The 14,539-nt window shown below is 38.3% G+C and overlaps 2 protein-coding genes across 6 annotated transcripts in view; one reads left to right on the top strand and one right to left on the bottom strand.

The window, feature by feature from the left end:
* The window catches only part of LOC108094654 (flotillin-2), a 108,928-nt gene that overhangs the window by 24,682 nt on the left and 69,707 nt on the right, over positions 1 to 14,539 (top strand). The window lies entirely within an intron of this gene.
* LOC108101671 (glucose dehydrogenase [FAD, quinone]) lies at positions 1,764 to 10,306 on the bottom strand. The gene is made up of 2 exons (XM_017206095.2): positions 10,107 to 10,306; positions 1,764 to 5,283 (listed from the first exon to the last, which is right to left on the bottom strand). The coding sequence occupies exon 2, from the start codon at positions 4,763 to 4,765 to the stop codon at positions 2,642 to 2,644; it is 2,124 nt and encodes a 707-aa protein (XP_017061584.1). The 5' UTR covers positions 4,766 to 5,283; positions 10,107 to 10,306; the 3' UTR covers positions 1,764 to 2,641.

The following is a 14,539-nucleotide window of genomic DNA, read 5'->3' as shown; positions in this document are numbered from 1 at the left end:
GTCTTTTCAATAAATTACAAAACCGATAAATTAAATGAAATGTTTTCAGATTTACGTTCGAAGAGGATGAACATATGTTCTTTTAATGAGGGACAGCTTTTATGTTTTTAAAGCAACAGGGCGTATACGTTATGTGCAAACATTAAAAGAAACAGCTTGAAGTTTTTCTCATTAAAATATAAAAATGTTTTTGTTTAATAAAACACTTATAAAGATTTATTCTTGTATGGAAACAAAGTTTGTTTTTTAATCTTTTATAATTTAAAAGTAACAGGGCGTATACGTAATATACGAATAAAATACTTAGGTTTGTTTAAATTTAAAAAAATATACGAGTGCTGTGACTTTAAATTCGAAATAAATTATTTATTTAAATGTTGTTAGAATGTTTCTTATAAACAATAGATTTTTTTTTAATATTACCTTTATAAATCCCTAAAAATACACCTAAGAAAGAATTGATAAAACCCACTTCATCGCTTCTCATAAATCCGAAAAAAAGAGAGGGTATCTGTATTAAAAAGCCGAATAAACCTTGAACTTGTCCAAACCGCTCGTTGAGTATAATGCGTGATTTGCGCTCGTGTTTGCTGTAAATGTCTTGGACATTTCCATTAATAAGCCGTAAAATCTGGTTTTTGTGTTCAGCTTCAGCTTCAATTAAAATGATTATAAGCCGCCTCTTTTGTTTTGGTTTCTTGCTCAATTAGAACGTTTCGCGGGCAAAGTGATACAGGGCCCGATCACTTAGCACATCTTCGATCTTCGGTCTTCGATTTTGAGATCCATATCCGGAAAAAGACATCCAAAGTGGTCATAATTCGTGTTGATTAGACCAAATTCCGTTGGCCGTTTCCGGCTTCCGATTGTTGCATGAAAATTGTGGACCGGGGCCGTGGCCTCGAGTCTGTCAGAAAGATGATTTATAACACTTCGATTGGCGGCTAGTTAATAGCTTTATATTTTCAATATACACATTTCAATGGGCGTTGCTGCGACAAGTTAAAAACCGAGCTGCTTGTCTGCTGGTTTGGTAATTAAATATACATATTTTCGACACAAGAATATTGCGTGATGTTGTGTATTTTTACTACCGCGCCCAAATGTTAGGCTATGGTATATAAATTCCAAGATTCCGACATTAAGTTGAATGGGTGGGGCCTTTTATTGGGTATTTTCGTGAATACTTTTTAATTCAGGGTGGGTTCATTAAGCTGTCACTCGCAGTGAGTGATGTAATCAATCAAATGCCATATATGTGATGTAACCTAATACTGATATTATAAAATAAAAGCTCATATATTACAGTTTTATTATAAAAAATGAATTTAAATGTATTAAAGCCCAAAATGAATTCGCCTTTAATTCTTTTTTTTTTTTTTTATCTTTCAAAACTTAATTAGATATTTATTATTGTCGCCGGAATCGTTCAGGACCATCTGAACATAACCGGGCGTTTAGAAGATGGGGTGTGTATGGTACATATGTATGGAATATGGGCCTAGAGTAACCTTTAATTCTGAATTGAATACTTGTTCACTTAATACTGTTCATTAATGAAATAACCCTCCTAATTAATGAACAGACACTTTGCCATGCCAGAATAAAAAGTACTTGCATTAATTCCGTGAGCAAAATACACTTAACCACGCGATGACTCAATTCTCTTCGCTGTCTTTACCTTTATTTTGGCCAAAAGCAATTCGCTTACCTCATTTGCATTGCCTGCTTTTCGGCTGTCGGTAAATAACAAACATTTCGCCTTTAATGCTTATGCAAATTTAATTTATTAAATAGAATGTCGTTTAAATAATGCGTGTATGGGGAGTTTCCTATAAATAGTCAAACAATATTAATTTAGCTTATCATAGCTTAGGGTAGGCATTACATAAACAAAAAAAAATGTTGACAACAATTACTAAATATAGCTAGGATTACAGCATAATTGAAGGTAAACATTTAATCTATGACTCGATTTCTGGTTTCCGTCTTGCAATGGATCATCTTTAAGGGTTTTTGAGGACGTCATCTGTTGAGATTCGATGAGAAGTACGAGTTTCGAAACATCTCTATAGATTCCATCTAAGTTTTTCAGTAGGGCTTATAACATTTAGTTCAATTTCTAGCAGCTTCCGCGGTAAATGTGTTGACTTTTAATGATTGTCTTGATACAATACAAACTTTAAAGTTTGTTCGGCTTACAAGGCATAAACCTTTTATGATGAGTTCCACAGTTTTATGTGCTTACATCATTCGATTTCATAAAAGGGTTCTCCTATTCTTTGTAGAATGGTTTTATGGTTATCCCAAGAAGACTTCCTCATTGAAATAAACTTGAATGATGTACAAAGTTGAGTAGATGGACATTTTTGGTGGCTGTAATAGCTCATAACTGAATAGTATAATATATAGCTTCTGGTTCTAGGGTTCTCAGTGAATTTCTAGCTCTTAAGTGCTTTTTAGATCACATTCTGGCTTTTGTTGAGTTTTCTATTCCATTCCCAAGAGTTTCCATTCCAGCAATTGGTTTTACTTTAGCAATGGCAAACATTTTGCGTTGTCTTCTCATCGAGGAGCGTTTAAAGCTAATGGAGTCCTGAGCACAAAATCTGGAGCTTTCCCCATTCAATAACACATTTCACTAACTATCCGTTGATATGCTATAGTTCAGAGTGAAGTTGCTGCTGTCGATGTTGCTGCTGTTGTCACTGCTAAAGTTGCTGCTGTTGCTGTTACTTAAATCAGTGATGTTGCTGATGTTTATGTGACTGCTGTTGCTGAAGTTGCTCTCGATGTTGCTGCTGTCAACTGAACTCGAGTTGCCGGAGGTCAAGCTGATGTGAACACTACTTGCAGCTGTTTCGGCATCTCGAAGTTGAGTTTGCCGCTTGATTTTGTACTCGGGATTCGTTAGCCAATCCTCCTTGATCAAATCGGCGCCCTTTTCGCCAATCATTATGACCGGTGCATTGGTATTACCACTACTAATCGTTGGCATAATGCTGGCATCAATCACTCGCAGTCCCCGAACTCCGTAGACTCTCAGTCGAGGATCCACCACCGCCTCGGGATCCCAGGCAGGACCCATTTTAGCCGTGCCACACGGATGGTAAATGGTCATCGAAATTGTCCTTACATGGCACTCCAAGTACGCATCCGACAAGAACTTGTGCTGCTTACAGTTTGGCAGTGGCTTGCGCCACAATCTCGAACCGAATTGCTTGAAGACCTGAGCCTCCGCCACTCGCAATGCTATTTTGGCTCCCTCCACCAAAGTTTTGGCATCCAGTGGATCGTCAAAGTAGTTGGCATTGATTAAGGGATAGTGGAAGGGATTCGCTGAGCGCAACTTCACTGAACCCCGCGATCTTGGCCGCAAAAGCAGTGGCATTATCGTCCAACTATCCTTGTTCGCAATGGGATGATATACCTCTTGGTAAACCGATTCCTTCAGGCCCAAAACCTTCTTAACCCTGGCTCCATTATCCGAGTTAATGGATGCGGGTGCCATGTGGAACTGAATATCCGGCCAATCGAGACTTCGATTCGAGTAGGGAGTGTGTACAAAAGCCAATCCCTCGACTCCTCCCAAAGTGGTCATGGGTCCTCTTTCCCGCAGAACATATTGAAAAGTCACAGCCGTCGGATTGAAACGATCCTGGACAATTGCCACAGGCTTATCGACCAGGAAGGTGAGTCCACCCATTCCCACATGATCCTGCATATTTTCACCAACTGGCAGATCCTGCAGCACTCGAATGCCATGTTTTTCCAGGTGCTTCCGGGGTCCCAATCCAGATAGCATCATCAATTGGGGCGTATTGATGGCTCCTGCCGAGAGGATCACTTCCCTTCTGGCTGCTATTCTGTAAACCTTTCCGTGCTTGACAAACTCCACTGCTTGAGCTCTCATTGTTCCTGGTTGGATAATCACGCGAGTTACATGCGAATTCATCGACAGATGGAAATTCTTTCGCGAACGAATGGGTCGCAGGAAAGCTTTGGCTGTGGAGCACCTTGATCCCCTCCTAATTGTTCCCTGGGCAATCATGAAACCAGCTTGCTTGGCTCCGTTAATATCACGATTTTCGTATCCCATTTGAGTTCCCGCCTCCACAAAAGCCGCCACCAAAGGAGAATGCCATGGAGATTCCTGAACCGTAAGCAATCCCCCTCGACTGTGATACTTATTGTTGGCCAAGTAGGGATTGCGATTGTCCTCGGATTTCTTGAAGTACCGCAGCACGTGATCGTAATCCCAGCCAGGATTGCCCAGCGAAGCCCAGTGATCGTAATCATTGCGATTGCCACGCACATAAAGCATATAGTTTAGAACAGAACTGCCGCCAAGAACGCGACCTCTTGGCCAATTGCAGCGATTGTTTTGCATTCCCAGACAAGCTTTTGTTGAGGGTTCGGTCTTGTAGGCCCAATCCAGTTTGCTTAGTTGCAAATAGGCCGCCAGTGAGGGAACATCCGAGATCTCGTTCTCATCGGGACCCGCTTCAATTAGCAGAACCTTCCATTTTCTCACTTCACTCAATCGATTGGCAACCACCGCTCCAGCGGATCCACTGCCCACCACAATGAAGTCGTATTCGGGAAGCAGATTCAGTTGATCCAAGGGTCTCGATTCGGGATCCACGGCATCGTAGCGATAGTAAGTGATGGCCGCCAGCATCAGGGGAATCAGCCAGAGGCCAGTGGTCACCACTCCGAATGTGGATTTGATCACAGTGGTTATGAAGAGGAGGTTTAGCACCATTTTGGATGGGGGATTTCCACTTCAGGGAGTTGAGTTTCCTTCGATTATGCTTTTCCTTGTTATTTCTTGGGTTTTTCGGGGATTGTTTCTTCTTCTCGCTCTCTAAAGTCTAGCGTTTCTTTCTTTTGTGCATGGCGGGGCTCTGATGTTGCCCGGATTTTAGTAAGCTTTCTTGCTCAACTGATTTTGTGAAATTGCGCTTGTCTTTCTAGTAAGATGTAGAAATGTTGCATTAAGAATGTCTACCATTTATTATATAGTTTATAGAACTTTTCTGGTTCTCCAGACGTAATAGAACTTGAGAGTTCTCTAATTACTTAGGTATTTTTTCTATTTTCTTTTAGCTTGCCAGTATGATTGTATTACAACTCCATTTAAAGGTTTAGATGATCCATTGCTTAATTGCCATTTGTGTACAAACTCTTAAGTGGTTTTGTTATTTTCGGTCCTCGAATCCTTGTTATATTTTATCCTTGCTGTTGTTACCATGTGCTTTCCTTGTGCTCTTCGTAAGCCAGCTGAAAAATAAAGAAAAGCGTGTGAGAAAAAGTGTATGCAACTTAGTTTAATTTCCACTGATAATCCAAGTACTAAATTGTGTTTAATGAAAGTAAAATTATAAAATACTTTATATAAAAAGTTTCATAACAACCAAACAACATTCTTAGCACAAAGCTTACAAACAAATAACATTTTATTAAGATTAAAAGGAATATGTGTTCTCATAAGCTTCCAACTTTGATTTTTTCTTCGATCTAAAGTTACAAGTTTGCTTTCTTTCGAAACTTCGCCAACTGCTCAACTTAAGCTGTACAAATTTTCTGGTGTTCAACCAACCGAAAAGTGCTCTAATTGTTTTGCCAATTGTTTGCATGTTCTGCCTGTCGAAAATCGAGCAGTTAACCAATTTGGATCTGATTTGCCTAATTGCCCCATCGAATGCACTCGGTTGCAACAGTTGTTGTTTGCATTGTTGCATTAATCCAAAGAGCAACGATTCCACGATTCCATCACGATTCCCCCACATTTCCTGACCAATTTTGTATGTTAACACCGCGACGACCTTGACGTTATTATGGCCAATAGCGACAAAGGGGGATTGTTAGCGGCTTTTCATTTCGGCTTATAATGTTGGCCACGTAAATGCAACCATCTTTCATTTGTTTGTCTTTCAAATTCGTCGGCCGTTTTTTCGGTTTTGGATTACAACAATATTTTGGTTGTACGATCCACTGACGTAATCGGTTGGACCCAGGCTTTTTTATCTTTTTTTTTTACTTTGTTGCTGTTGTTGTTGTTGTTATTGCTGTAGTTTTTGGATTTTTTCGGGGTATTCGTAATTGGCGTGCTCGATTGGGCAAAAGACATACGAAATGGGTTTCGTTTCATTTCGATTGTATTGCGAGCAGTTTTTTTTTTTTTTTTTTTTGTATCTGAGCCGGGGTTCAAGCCCAGATCGAGACTCAATAGCTTTTGGCTATATTTGGCCGAGGGACTTGTTGACACATGGTTGTTGTTGTTTTTGTGGTGTTTCTGGTGTCTGTAGTTGTTGTTGTTGTTTTTGAGTTGTGTTATCGAGCGGGTGTTGAAATATTCAACGGTATTTAGCGCCTGTCTATCCAGTTTACAAAATGGGAGAGGGGTTTACTTTTTGTAAAGAGGGGTTGTCTTTTTTTTTCTTTTTTTTTTTTTGAGTGGGAGTGGTGGGTGAGAAAATTACAATTTACATACCAGGCCTAATGAGTGTGAAACATAAAGACAGGTGAAGGGATGCCCGCGGGTTCCGAGGGAAAACAAAAAGTGACAGGTGTTTGGCGAAAGACAGGGAAGTGTTGGCCATTTCATTTCAGTGATTAACGATACCTCCGTATTAATAAAACGAATCAATTTGGTTCGCTTTATAAGTTCATCAAATTGGTTGAACCACAAATTAATATAAAATTGGCCCATAAAGAGCTCCTAATATTAATCATTTATTAAGGAGTTAAACAAGTTGTTTCCCTTTTATTTGTTATTGTTATGGCATTATATATAAAAAACGTGAACTTGGGAGAGTTACAATGTCATTAACATTATTTTTATTGGCTTGTTAAATGTGCGTAGAAAAAGCTAGTAAAAACTTTTTATTACAAAAGGCATTTGTGTTGACATTAATTTCTTGGAACAGTTTTTATTAGTTCAGTTACATTTAAGCTATTATAACCACAAACTTTTTGTTCTTGGGTTGACAAGTTTATGGATTTATAAACCAAATTAAAGCCCATTTGTTGTATTTTTTTTAGTAAAAAATAAGATACATTTTCCGCTCTCTTTCTCTCTTAATTTCCCCATGAAACCCGGTCACTCTGACATAATCAATTTCAATGTCGATTTCTTATCACTTCAATTGCCAACCGCAAAAACAAGCTCTTTCGGTGGCCAAGTGAAAGGCCAGTAAGACTGGGCCAACCGCAAAACAACAACAACAATAACAACAACAAAAACTTAAAAAACAAAAAAAAAACAAAACAGGTGGCTATCAAACCTTTCCTGCCGCAGATGCAGATACGGATTCGATTTCGGTTTCGGATTCGGATTCCGACTTGGATTCGCTATCTCGAGAGTGGAAGCTGCGGGTCCATTTCATCGGCGATGTTTTCTGCTTTTCTTAGGGTTCGTTTTTTTTTGTTTCGTGTGTGTGTGTGTGTGATTTGTTTTGTGCGAAAAACCTCCGCGGGGCAGTGGCAGCGCGGCAGCAGCAACAACAAAATTGTTGTAAAAATGTCGAAAAAAGTTGCACGAAATTGGGTCAGCGGCGACAGCAAACAAGTTTACTTTGCGGCTCCGGGACCAGGTAAACCTGTTGGCCCGGCCCGGAGTTATCATCCATCCCACCTCGCCACCCCCCTCGCCCCCCCTTTGCCCCCCTCGCCACGCCCCTTTCAGCCGCTATTGACATGCGTCATTACAGCGGTAGAAAAACAGCGGTGTTTTCAGGCTCGAGCCAAAAAAGTACAGAGACAACTGTTTACAAAACAATAGAAATATTTGCAGGCACTTGGGAAGAAATATAGATTGTATGAGGAGTATTTTTAAAAAAATTCTACAAAAAGAAAAGAGATAAAAATAATTGCACTGATTGTGAAATATCGTCCAGGAATTTATTCATTTATTTATTTTGTAATTTTAAAATTATTTAATAAATGTAGAAATGCAAAAATATATTTTGAATTAGAATTATAAATGAATACTCCTATTTAATTGTCTTGCAAGATTGGAGTTTACATGGTTTATATATTTTAATCCATTATTGAAGGAAAACTGATTTAAATTTAATTTAAAAATAAAATATTCATATCAAAAAATATATATTTTGCGTCAGGAATATACTCCGTTACACAAATTATAAACTATAACAACCTTCTTGAAATTGTAAAGCCAACAACTATAATGTTGAACGCAGCTGTATAGAGATTATTATATTTGCAAGCTTTGGCTGTAAGCCAATTAGACTTCCTGTCCAGCTGAAGGCCATGATCACTGATCACTGATCAGCCTTCTTCAGACCTTTGTTTGCTTTGCTTTGCCATTTGCTACTTTGCTACTTTTAGCACCCACGCATCCGACCACTTTATCACGATGATTGAGACAATTAAAGTGATTTGCCCGCCGATTTTGTGCGCTAATTTAGTGTAAACAAACGCAGACATCAGTCATTCACTCATTCACTCACTCACTCACTCTCTCATTCATTCAGACAGTCAGTCACTCAGTTGGTTATTTAGCCACTCGACATCGTTATAAAGTCGTTGGGTTCATGATTACAATGTCGGTCTGTGTCATTTCGTGTCAGTCACCTTGGCCAGCAGGTGGCAAAGTCATTTTGCCATTTTACCCATTTGCCATTTGCCGGCTGGATTTGAATTCTTCAGCTCTGGCTCTTCAGCAGACATGTCATTGTGTCAATGACTTTGTTTGGCCCAAAGCAGAAGCGAGAGATTCCCGGCAAACAGTGCCTGTTTAACTGTATTGAAATGGTGTAATTAATTAATTATAGTACTCACGGCTAAGTAAAATGCCTTATTTACCTAGCGGAAAATTTCATTTAGCTGCAACAACACCCAGGGAAATGCTTGCAACAACTGTTGCTGCACGGAAAGAAAGAATTTAATTGATTTTGAATGTTTACTTTTTTTTTATAAAATTCTTGTTAAAATTTTCTATTTTGATTCAATGGAAATTCGAAAGATTTGAAGAGCATTTATTGCTTTTTTATTATTGTTGTTTGAATCCTTTGAGCTCTTTATTTGTTTCAGTGTATTTGTGCTTTGCTGATGCGTGCCAAATGTTAATTAAAAGCATGCACTGGCGATCAAATCGAATAAAATTAGGATATTAACGACTTTTAGGAGATTGCTTAAAAAGTGTACATTGCAGTTAAGTAACGTAAATATACAAAGTTAATTTTACGCTAAAAGGAAAGTAATCATTTGAAGCGTTTTAATACTGCTGCCTTGCAAAATTCAATGATTTTTAACGACTGTTTTAAATCAGGCAGCCGCAATTTAAAAGCCTCCTTTAACTTAATGCCCGTTGGAAAAGCCATTAGTGTCAGACTTGAGGCCTTAACTTAAATGTTGCTGCTGTTATCGAAGATGTTGCTGCTGCGCATTGTTGTTGCTGCTGTTCGCTGAAGTTATGCGAAGTGGGCGTGGCCATCGTCTCCCTACACCTCATTTCTTTTTTAATGTAAATGCAAATTTCTTTCTTTTTTTTCTGTTTTCTGTTTATTTTTTTGTCGTTGTCTACACAAGAGCATAATGTTCAAAAAGCAAACAATAGTTGGTGTTGTTGCTGCGGCAGCTGATGTTGCTGCCAGTTATTGCTGCAAAGACAAATCTTTCTATTGTCTTTTGGCGTTGCAAAAAGTAAAAAAAAGGGAAAAGATGACGAAGAAGAAGAAGAAGAAGAAAGAGTTACAGCAGCAGCAGCAACATCACAGCAACAATGACAATGGCAAGCGAACCGTTAGTGTTGCTGCCGTAGCTGCAACATATAGCCTACTTATCAAAGCCCCTCTTTCTTTATTGTTAATGTAATGTTACTTTTTTTGTTTGTTTGTCTTCTTGAACGTGTTTTTTATACTTTAATGTGGTTTTTTTTTCATTTTAACGTTTTGTGGGTGGATTGTGCAAATGAAATTGAGAAAAAAAACTATGCACTTGAGTGCATTTCATGTCGAACTCTTTTCACCCGTTATTGTTATTATTATTATTTTTTATTTTTGCAACCGGCGACAGGCATTCGAAACTTTAGCCTTTCAATTCACATCACTTCATTTTTTTTATTTTTGTTGGCTTACTTGCAATTCTTAGCCCACGTAGCCTGGCACTTGTGGCACATCGATCACAAAAACGACGTCACGGGATCCTTTGGCAAAAAAATAGTGATGCTCAAAAAAAAATATATATGCTGGATATATATTTATATATATATATCGGATAACTGGAACCGCTAACTGCGTCTGCGCGGCTGCGTTGCACGAAGTCAACTGAACGATCCGTTTGCCGCGAAATTCCGAAAAGCTACAGCTGAAAGCAACAACAACAGAAACAACAACAACGACAACGACAACAACGACAGCTGTTGCATATTATTGGCACATCGAACAAGTTCGCTGGCGAACAAGTTTGAAGCTCTGATAACGGTACAACAGTTGGAGCTACCAACTGCTTGAGGAGGAAGAAGAAGAAGATGCGGTCATTATGCCAACAAAAGCAGAAGGTCAAATCGCTAAGGGGAAAGAGGAAGAGCAGACGGGTGGTAATTGAGTCTAAATGGTCGACAAAAATAGGTTACGTTTCGAAAAGTGATTGATAAAAGATTACGTTAAAGAGGTGACCTCATTAAAAATATATATATACTGGAACATCATGATTCTCAAAAAGTAATTTAGTAATTAGTTATCGATTAGTAGTTGATAATTAATTAATAAAATACGTAAAATTCTTTCAGAATTTAAAGAGCCCAACATTATGCGTTTGGAGTATTTATTTGGAGTATTTGCTAACTTGTTCTGAAATATTATATTTAAAACAATCTAGCAGAAAACCTATCCTCACATTTCCATAAATTTATAAAGAAAAAAGATTACAAAAGAGTTTTACAAGAAAGGTAGCTAAACAAAATTTCCACAATACCGCAAAAAAATTTGGCTAAAGACTTCCGCTAATTAGTATCCAGTCCGAAGGGTTTATTTATTCCTTGGAGTATATGTTTCAACTGGAGAACTGTCTTCGCTTGGCTGGCTGCATTCCTGGGATGCCAAACTGACCAGAAAATATGTCCAAATGAAGTTATTAACCCATAAACATGGCTGTGAAAAATCTGTGTGTTTTTCTACTTCTGCTTCATTTTTTCTCCGCTCGCGAGAGATCTCTTTGGCAATTGGCTGGCACAACCTGGCTGGCTGTGTTTTGTCAACGGGTATAATTTATGTAATCATGAGCCAAAAAAGCTAAAAAAAATAAACAGCACAGCGACGGCAAAGAGCAACAACATGATTTAGGTAAGCTGTTGAAATATTTCACTGCTGTCCGTTTCCCATTTCGCTTCGTTTCTTGGCTCGCCGTTTTTGTGTGTTGGGTGTTAAAGTGCAATTAGTGCTCAGGGAAGAGGGATATACCACCTATATATATATATATGTACACCCAAATATATATAAATTTAAAGAGGGGCCATGGGCAAGGAGGTGGGACCCATTGAGATAAGCTTGCTGAAAAGGGAATGTGGCGATTTGAAATAGCAACGCCCTCAAAAAAAAATGCAACTCATAGAAAAACAAAAACTGATTTGTTGACCAGCCTTTGAATGCCCTTGAAAGTAAAATCCTTTGATGATAATCATAATAAAAATGTTATGAGGAAAAGGACGAAAAAACTAGATATTGTATTTAATTAAACTTTAAGGGGGTCTTCCTATGTGATGGGTTGAAAAAATCGATTTTTTTTTTTTTTCATAAATTGCTCCCTTAACATGTCTAGAATACGGTAGTAAAGCGATTTTAGAAAATTCGAAGTCGTTTTAAAGATACAGCAGGTAAAAGAAAGAGCGGTTCGAAGCGCTGAGTTGGCAGTTAGAAACTTTAAACGCGTTTTTCTCAAAACTGTGTTTTTCAAACTTTCCTCCATTGTATCTCAGAAACGGCTGGACCGAATTACTTGAAATTTACAGGGCACACTCAATATATGTAAACGCATGGAATGAACTATTATCAATCGAAAATTTTCAAAACTTCGATTTTTTTATAGCAAAAAACAAAAAAAAAACGCCAAATTTGCAACTTTTTTTTCAAATGTCTATCAAAAATCCAATTTTTTTTATATTCATTTGATTGTAGTTCATTCCGTGCATTTAAGCCTACAAATTAAAACGCCGTTTATTTTTTTTTTTTCTGATAAGCCGATCAGCCGGAATCGTGGAGGAAGTGGGAGCTCTTTTTTTCGAGGCGGGGGTGTTCAGAGCGCTGTAACTCTAGTTTGACCGAATATTTTTTGCTGAAATTTTTTATTTATACTGTCCAAATATGTGTTAATAAATGATAAAAAACTTGAAGCTCTAAATATTTACTGATCGTAGAAAAAAAATCCTAAAATAACCCTAAAAAACAGGCCGTCACATAGGAAGACCCCCTTAAGTATATTATTATATATAAACATTTTTAAAAAACTTTCTTTAGGTAGTTCGCTTTATGGAATAAATAAAAACCCATACCCTTTTCAAGGGTATCGAAACCTTCGCTCTGGCAAAGAGCTCCTTAAACTCAATTGGATCTGTTTTTCGGACTTCAAGAGGGGGTGGCTATTCACTTTATTTAAGTGCACCATCTGGCGAAAGGCTCCACCAAACAAGAGCTCGAATTAAAAAGGGCAGCAAGTGGCTTTAACTTTGGATTAAGCCTCGTTAGTTAACCGCGCGGATGTTTGGCTTTTGATTTGGATTTCGTAGTTCGGTTTTCGGATTTCGGATTTCGGATTTTGATTGCCTACGTGAGGCGCGGCACCTAACACCTTGCCCCATCTATGACATAAGCGGCTGCTGTCTGATATTTTTTTTGACAATGCTCCTCCATATACTCACCCCCTCCTTTTCTTACCAGTTTGCAATTGAAATTATATGCCTTGAACGATTTCGGGTTCGGATCGGTTCGGTTTATTCGGTTTATTCGGTGTATTCGGTTTTTTTTACGGTTTGGTTTGTGTTGGCTTTGCTTTTGGTTTTTCTTCGTTGCAATTGCAACTTCGTCGGCGGACTGAGGCACGGCATAATTGACCGAAATTAAACAGAGATTATTCAATCCCTCCTGTAACTCCCCAAGCCTCTTCCCCAAAAAAAAGAGAAAAAACCCAACCAGTCTTGGATTTGTTTTCTTCATTCGTATCTGTTTTTTTTTGTGCGATTTGTCGCGTGTGTTCGACATCACGTATCTCTGTTTGCACTGAAGAGCTAACGAGGATGGCGATGGCTTCGTGGGAGAAGAGAGTATAAAGTATAAGATATAGGAGAAGAAGGGGGAAAGGGGAAGATAGTGGAGCTAATGCAAATTCCTCTTGACAAGTATTATGATTAATTCCGATTCGATGCACACATGAACTGATGAGATACACGAAATGAATACCGTTGAAAGCCATTGCCTGAAATGATTCACTCTATTCGAATTATCTCAGTTGATTTATTCAATACTCTAAGTGGGGGCTGTACTCGATCATCCATTTGCTTTGATTAAGAGTGCGTAAAGTACTTGTTTTATAATGTGTATAATTCTTCTATTAAATAATTTATTCACCCATTCCACTATCATCTTTTATAGCAGTTTACCAAAAGGATTTGTTATTAAACTTACCAAAATTTTAACTTATTTCAATGGGTTAATTTTATTTACTTAAATAGTCACTTGATTGATTTACTATTTATTTAATTGATTTTAAATAGCCCATCTATCACTTTATTTCGATATTGAAGCACACATCCATTATTCAGCCCTATTAACTATACATAAAAATTAAAATAAATTTCCCTATCTGCAGATATCAATCACAATAGCCTACTGTAACTCCACGTTCACCCATATCTTAACCCCGCCCCCGCGTTTTGTGCATTTCCTATCTTACCTCATCTGCCGGCTCTTTTTTTCAAGGGGTCTCATCGATCGAAGCGAACTCTTGGCGGTTTAATGACCCAATTTCGTGTGACCGAGCCATCGTTTCACTGACCGCAGACACCGATGAATTCACCTCACGTCCCCCGATCTTTAATGCCGCTCCGATATACTTATACGTATATATATAGTGTGTCATCATCATCTTGGCTCCCCGCACTTCTTCATCATCTTTGGCACAACACTTTCCATTCGCAAGCGATCGCCTATGACTTGTCGTTTCGTTAAAATCAAATCAAATATTTGGCCCGGCATTGTTTGCATTCATTTATTTATTAGTTATTTCCCACTGTGTACCATCGAAAAGGGGCCTTATGTAAGAAGTCTGGACATCGCCTTGGGTGGTTTATAGACTCGGTTTCTTTGTTATTATGATTTCTGCAATGTTATTACCGGAAAGGGGGTGTGCAACTTGCTTTTGGGCTTCTTTTGGTGCTCGAGGTAGCATGCGAAATTCGCAATTGTCCGGCTTTTTCGCTGGCAGTCGATAATTGTCGACAGGCCATTGCCCAAAAACTTTCAACTGACACCTACGAAATAAAACGTGCCGAGTGCCGAGAGCTCTATGTGGTCAACAA

The sequence above is a fragment of the Drosophila ficusphila genome, unplaced genomic scaffold, assembly GCF_018152265.1.
Source record: "Drosophila ficusphila isolate 14025-0441.05 unplaced genomic scaffold, ASM1815226v1 contig_198, whole genome shotgun sequence".
Taxonomy (NCBI): domain Eukaryota; kingdom Metazoa; phylum Arthropoda; class Insecta; order Diptera; family Drosophilidae; genus Drosophila; species Drosophila ficusphila.
Note: the sequence above shows the minus strand (reverse complement) of the source record. Positions and strands in the feature narration are given on the sequence as shown.

Bases quoted from the DNA above. Each gene is read 5' to 3' on its own strand.
- LOC108101671 (XM_017206095.2), bottom strand. From the start codon at position 4,765: ATGGTGCTAAACCTCCTCTTCATAACCACTGTGATCAAATCCACATTC.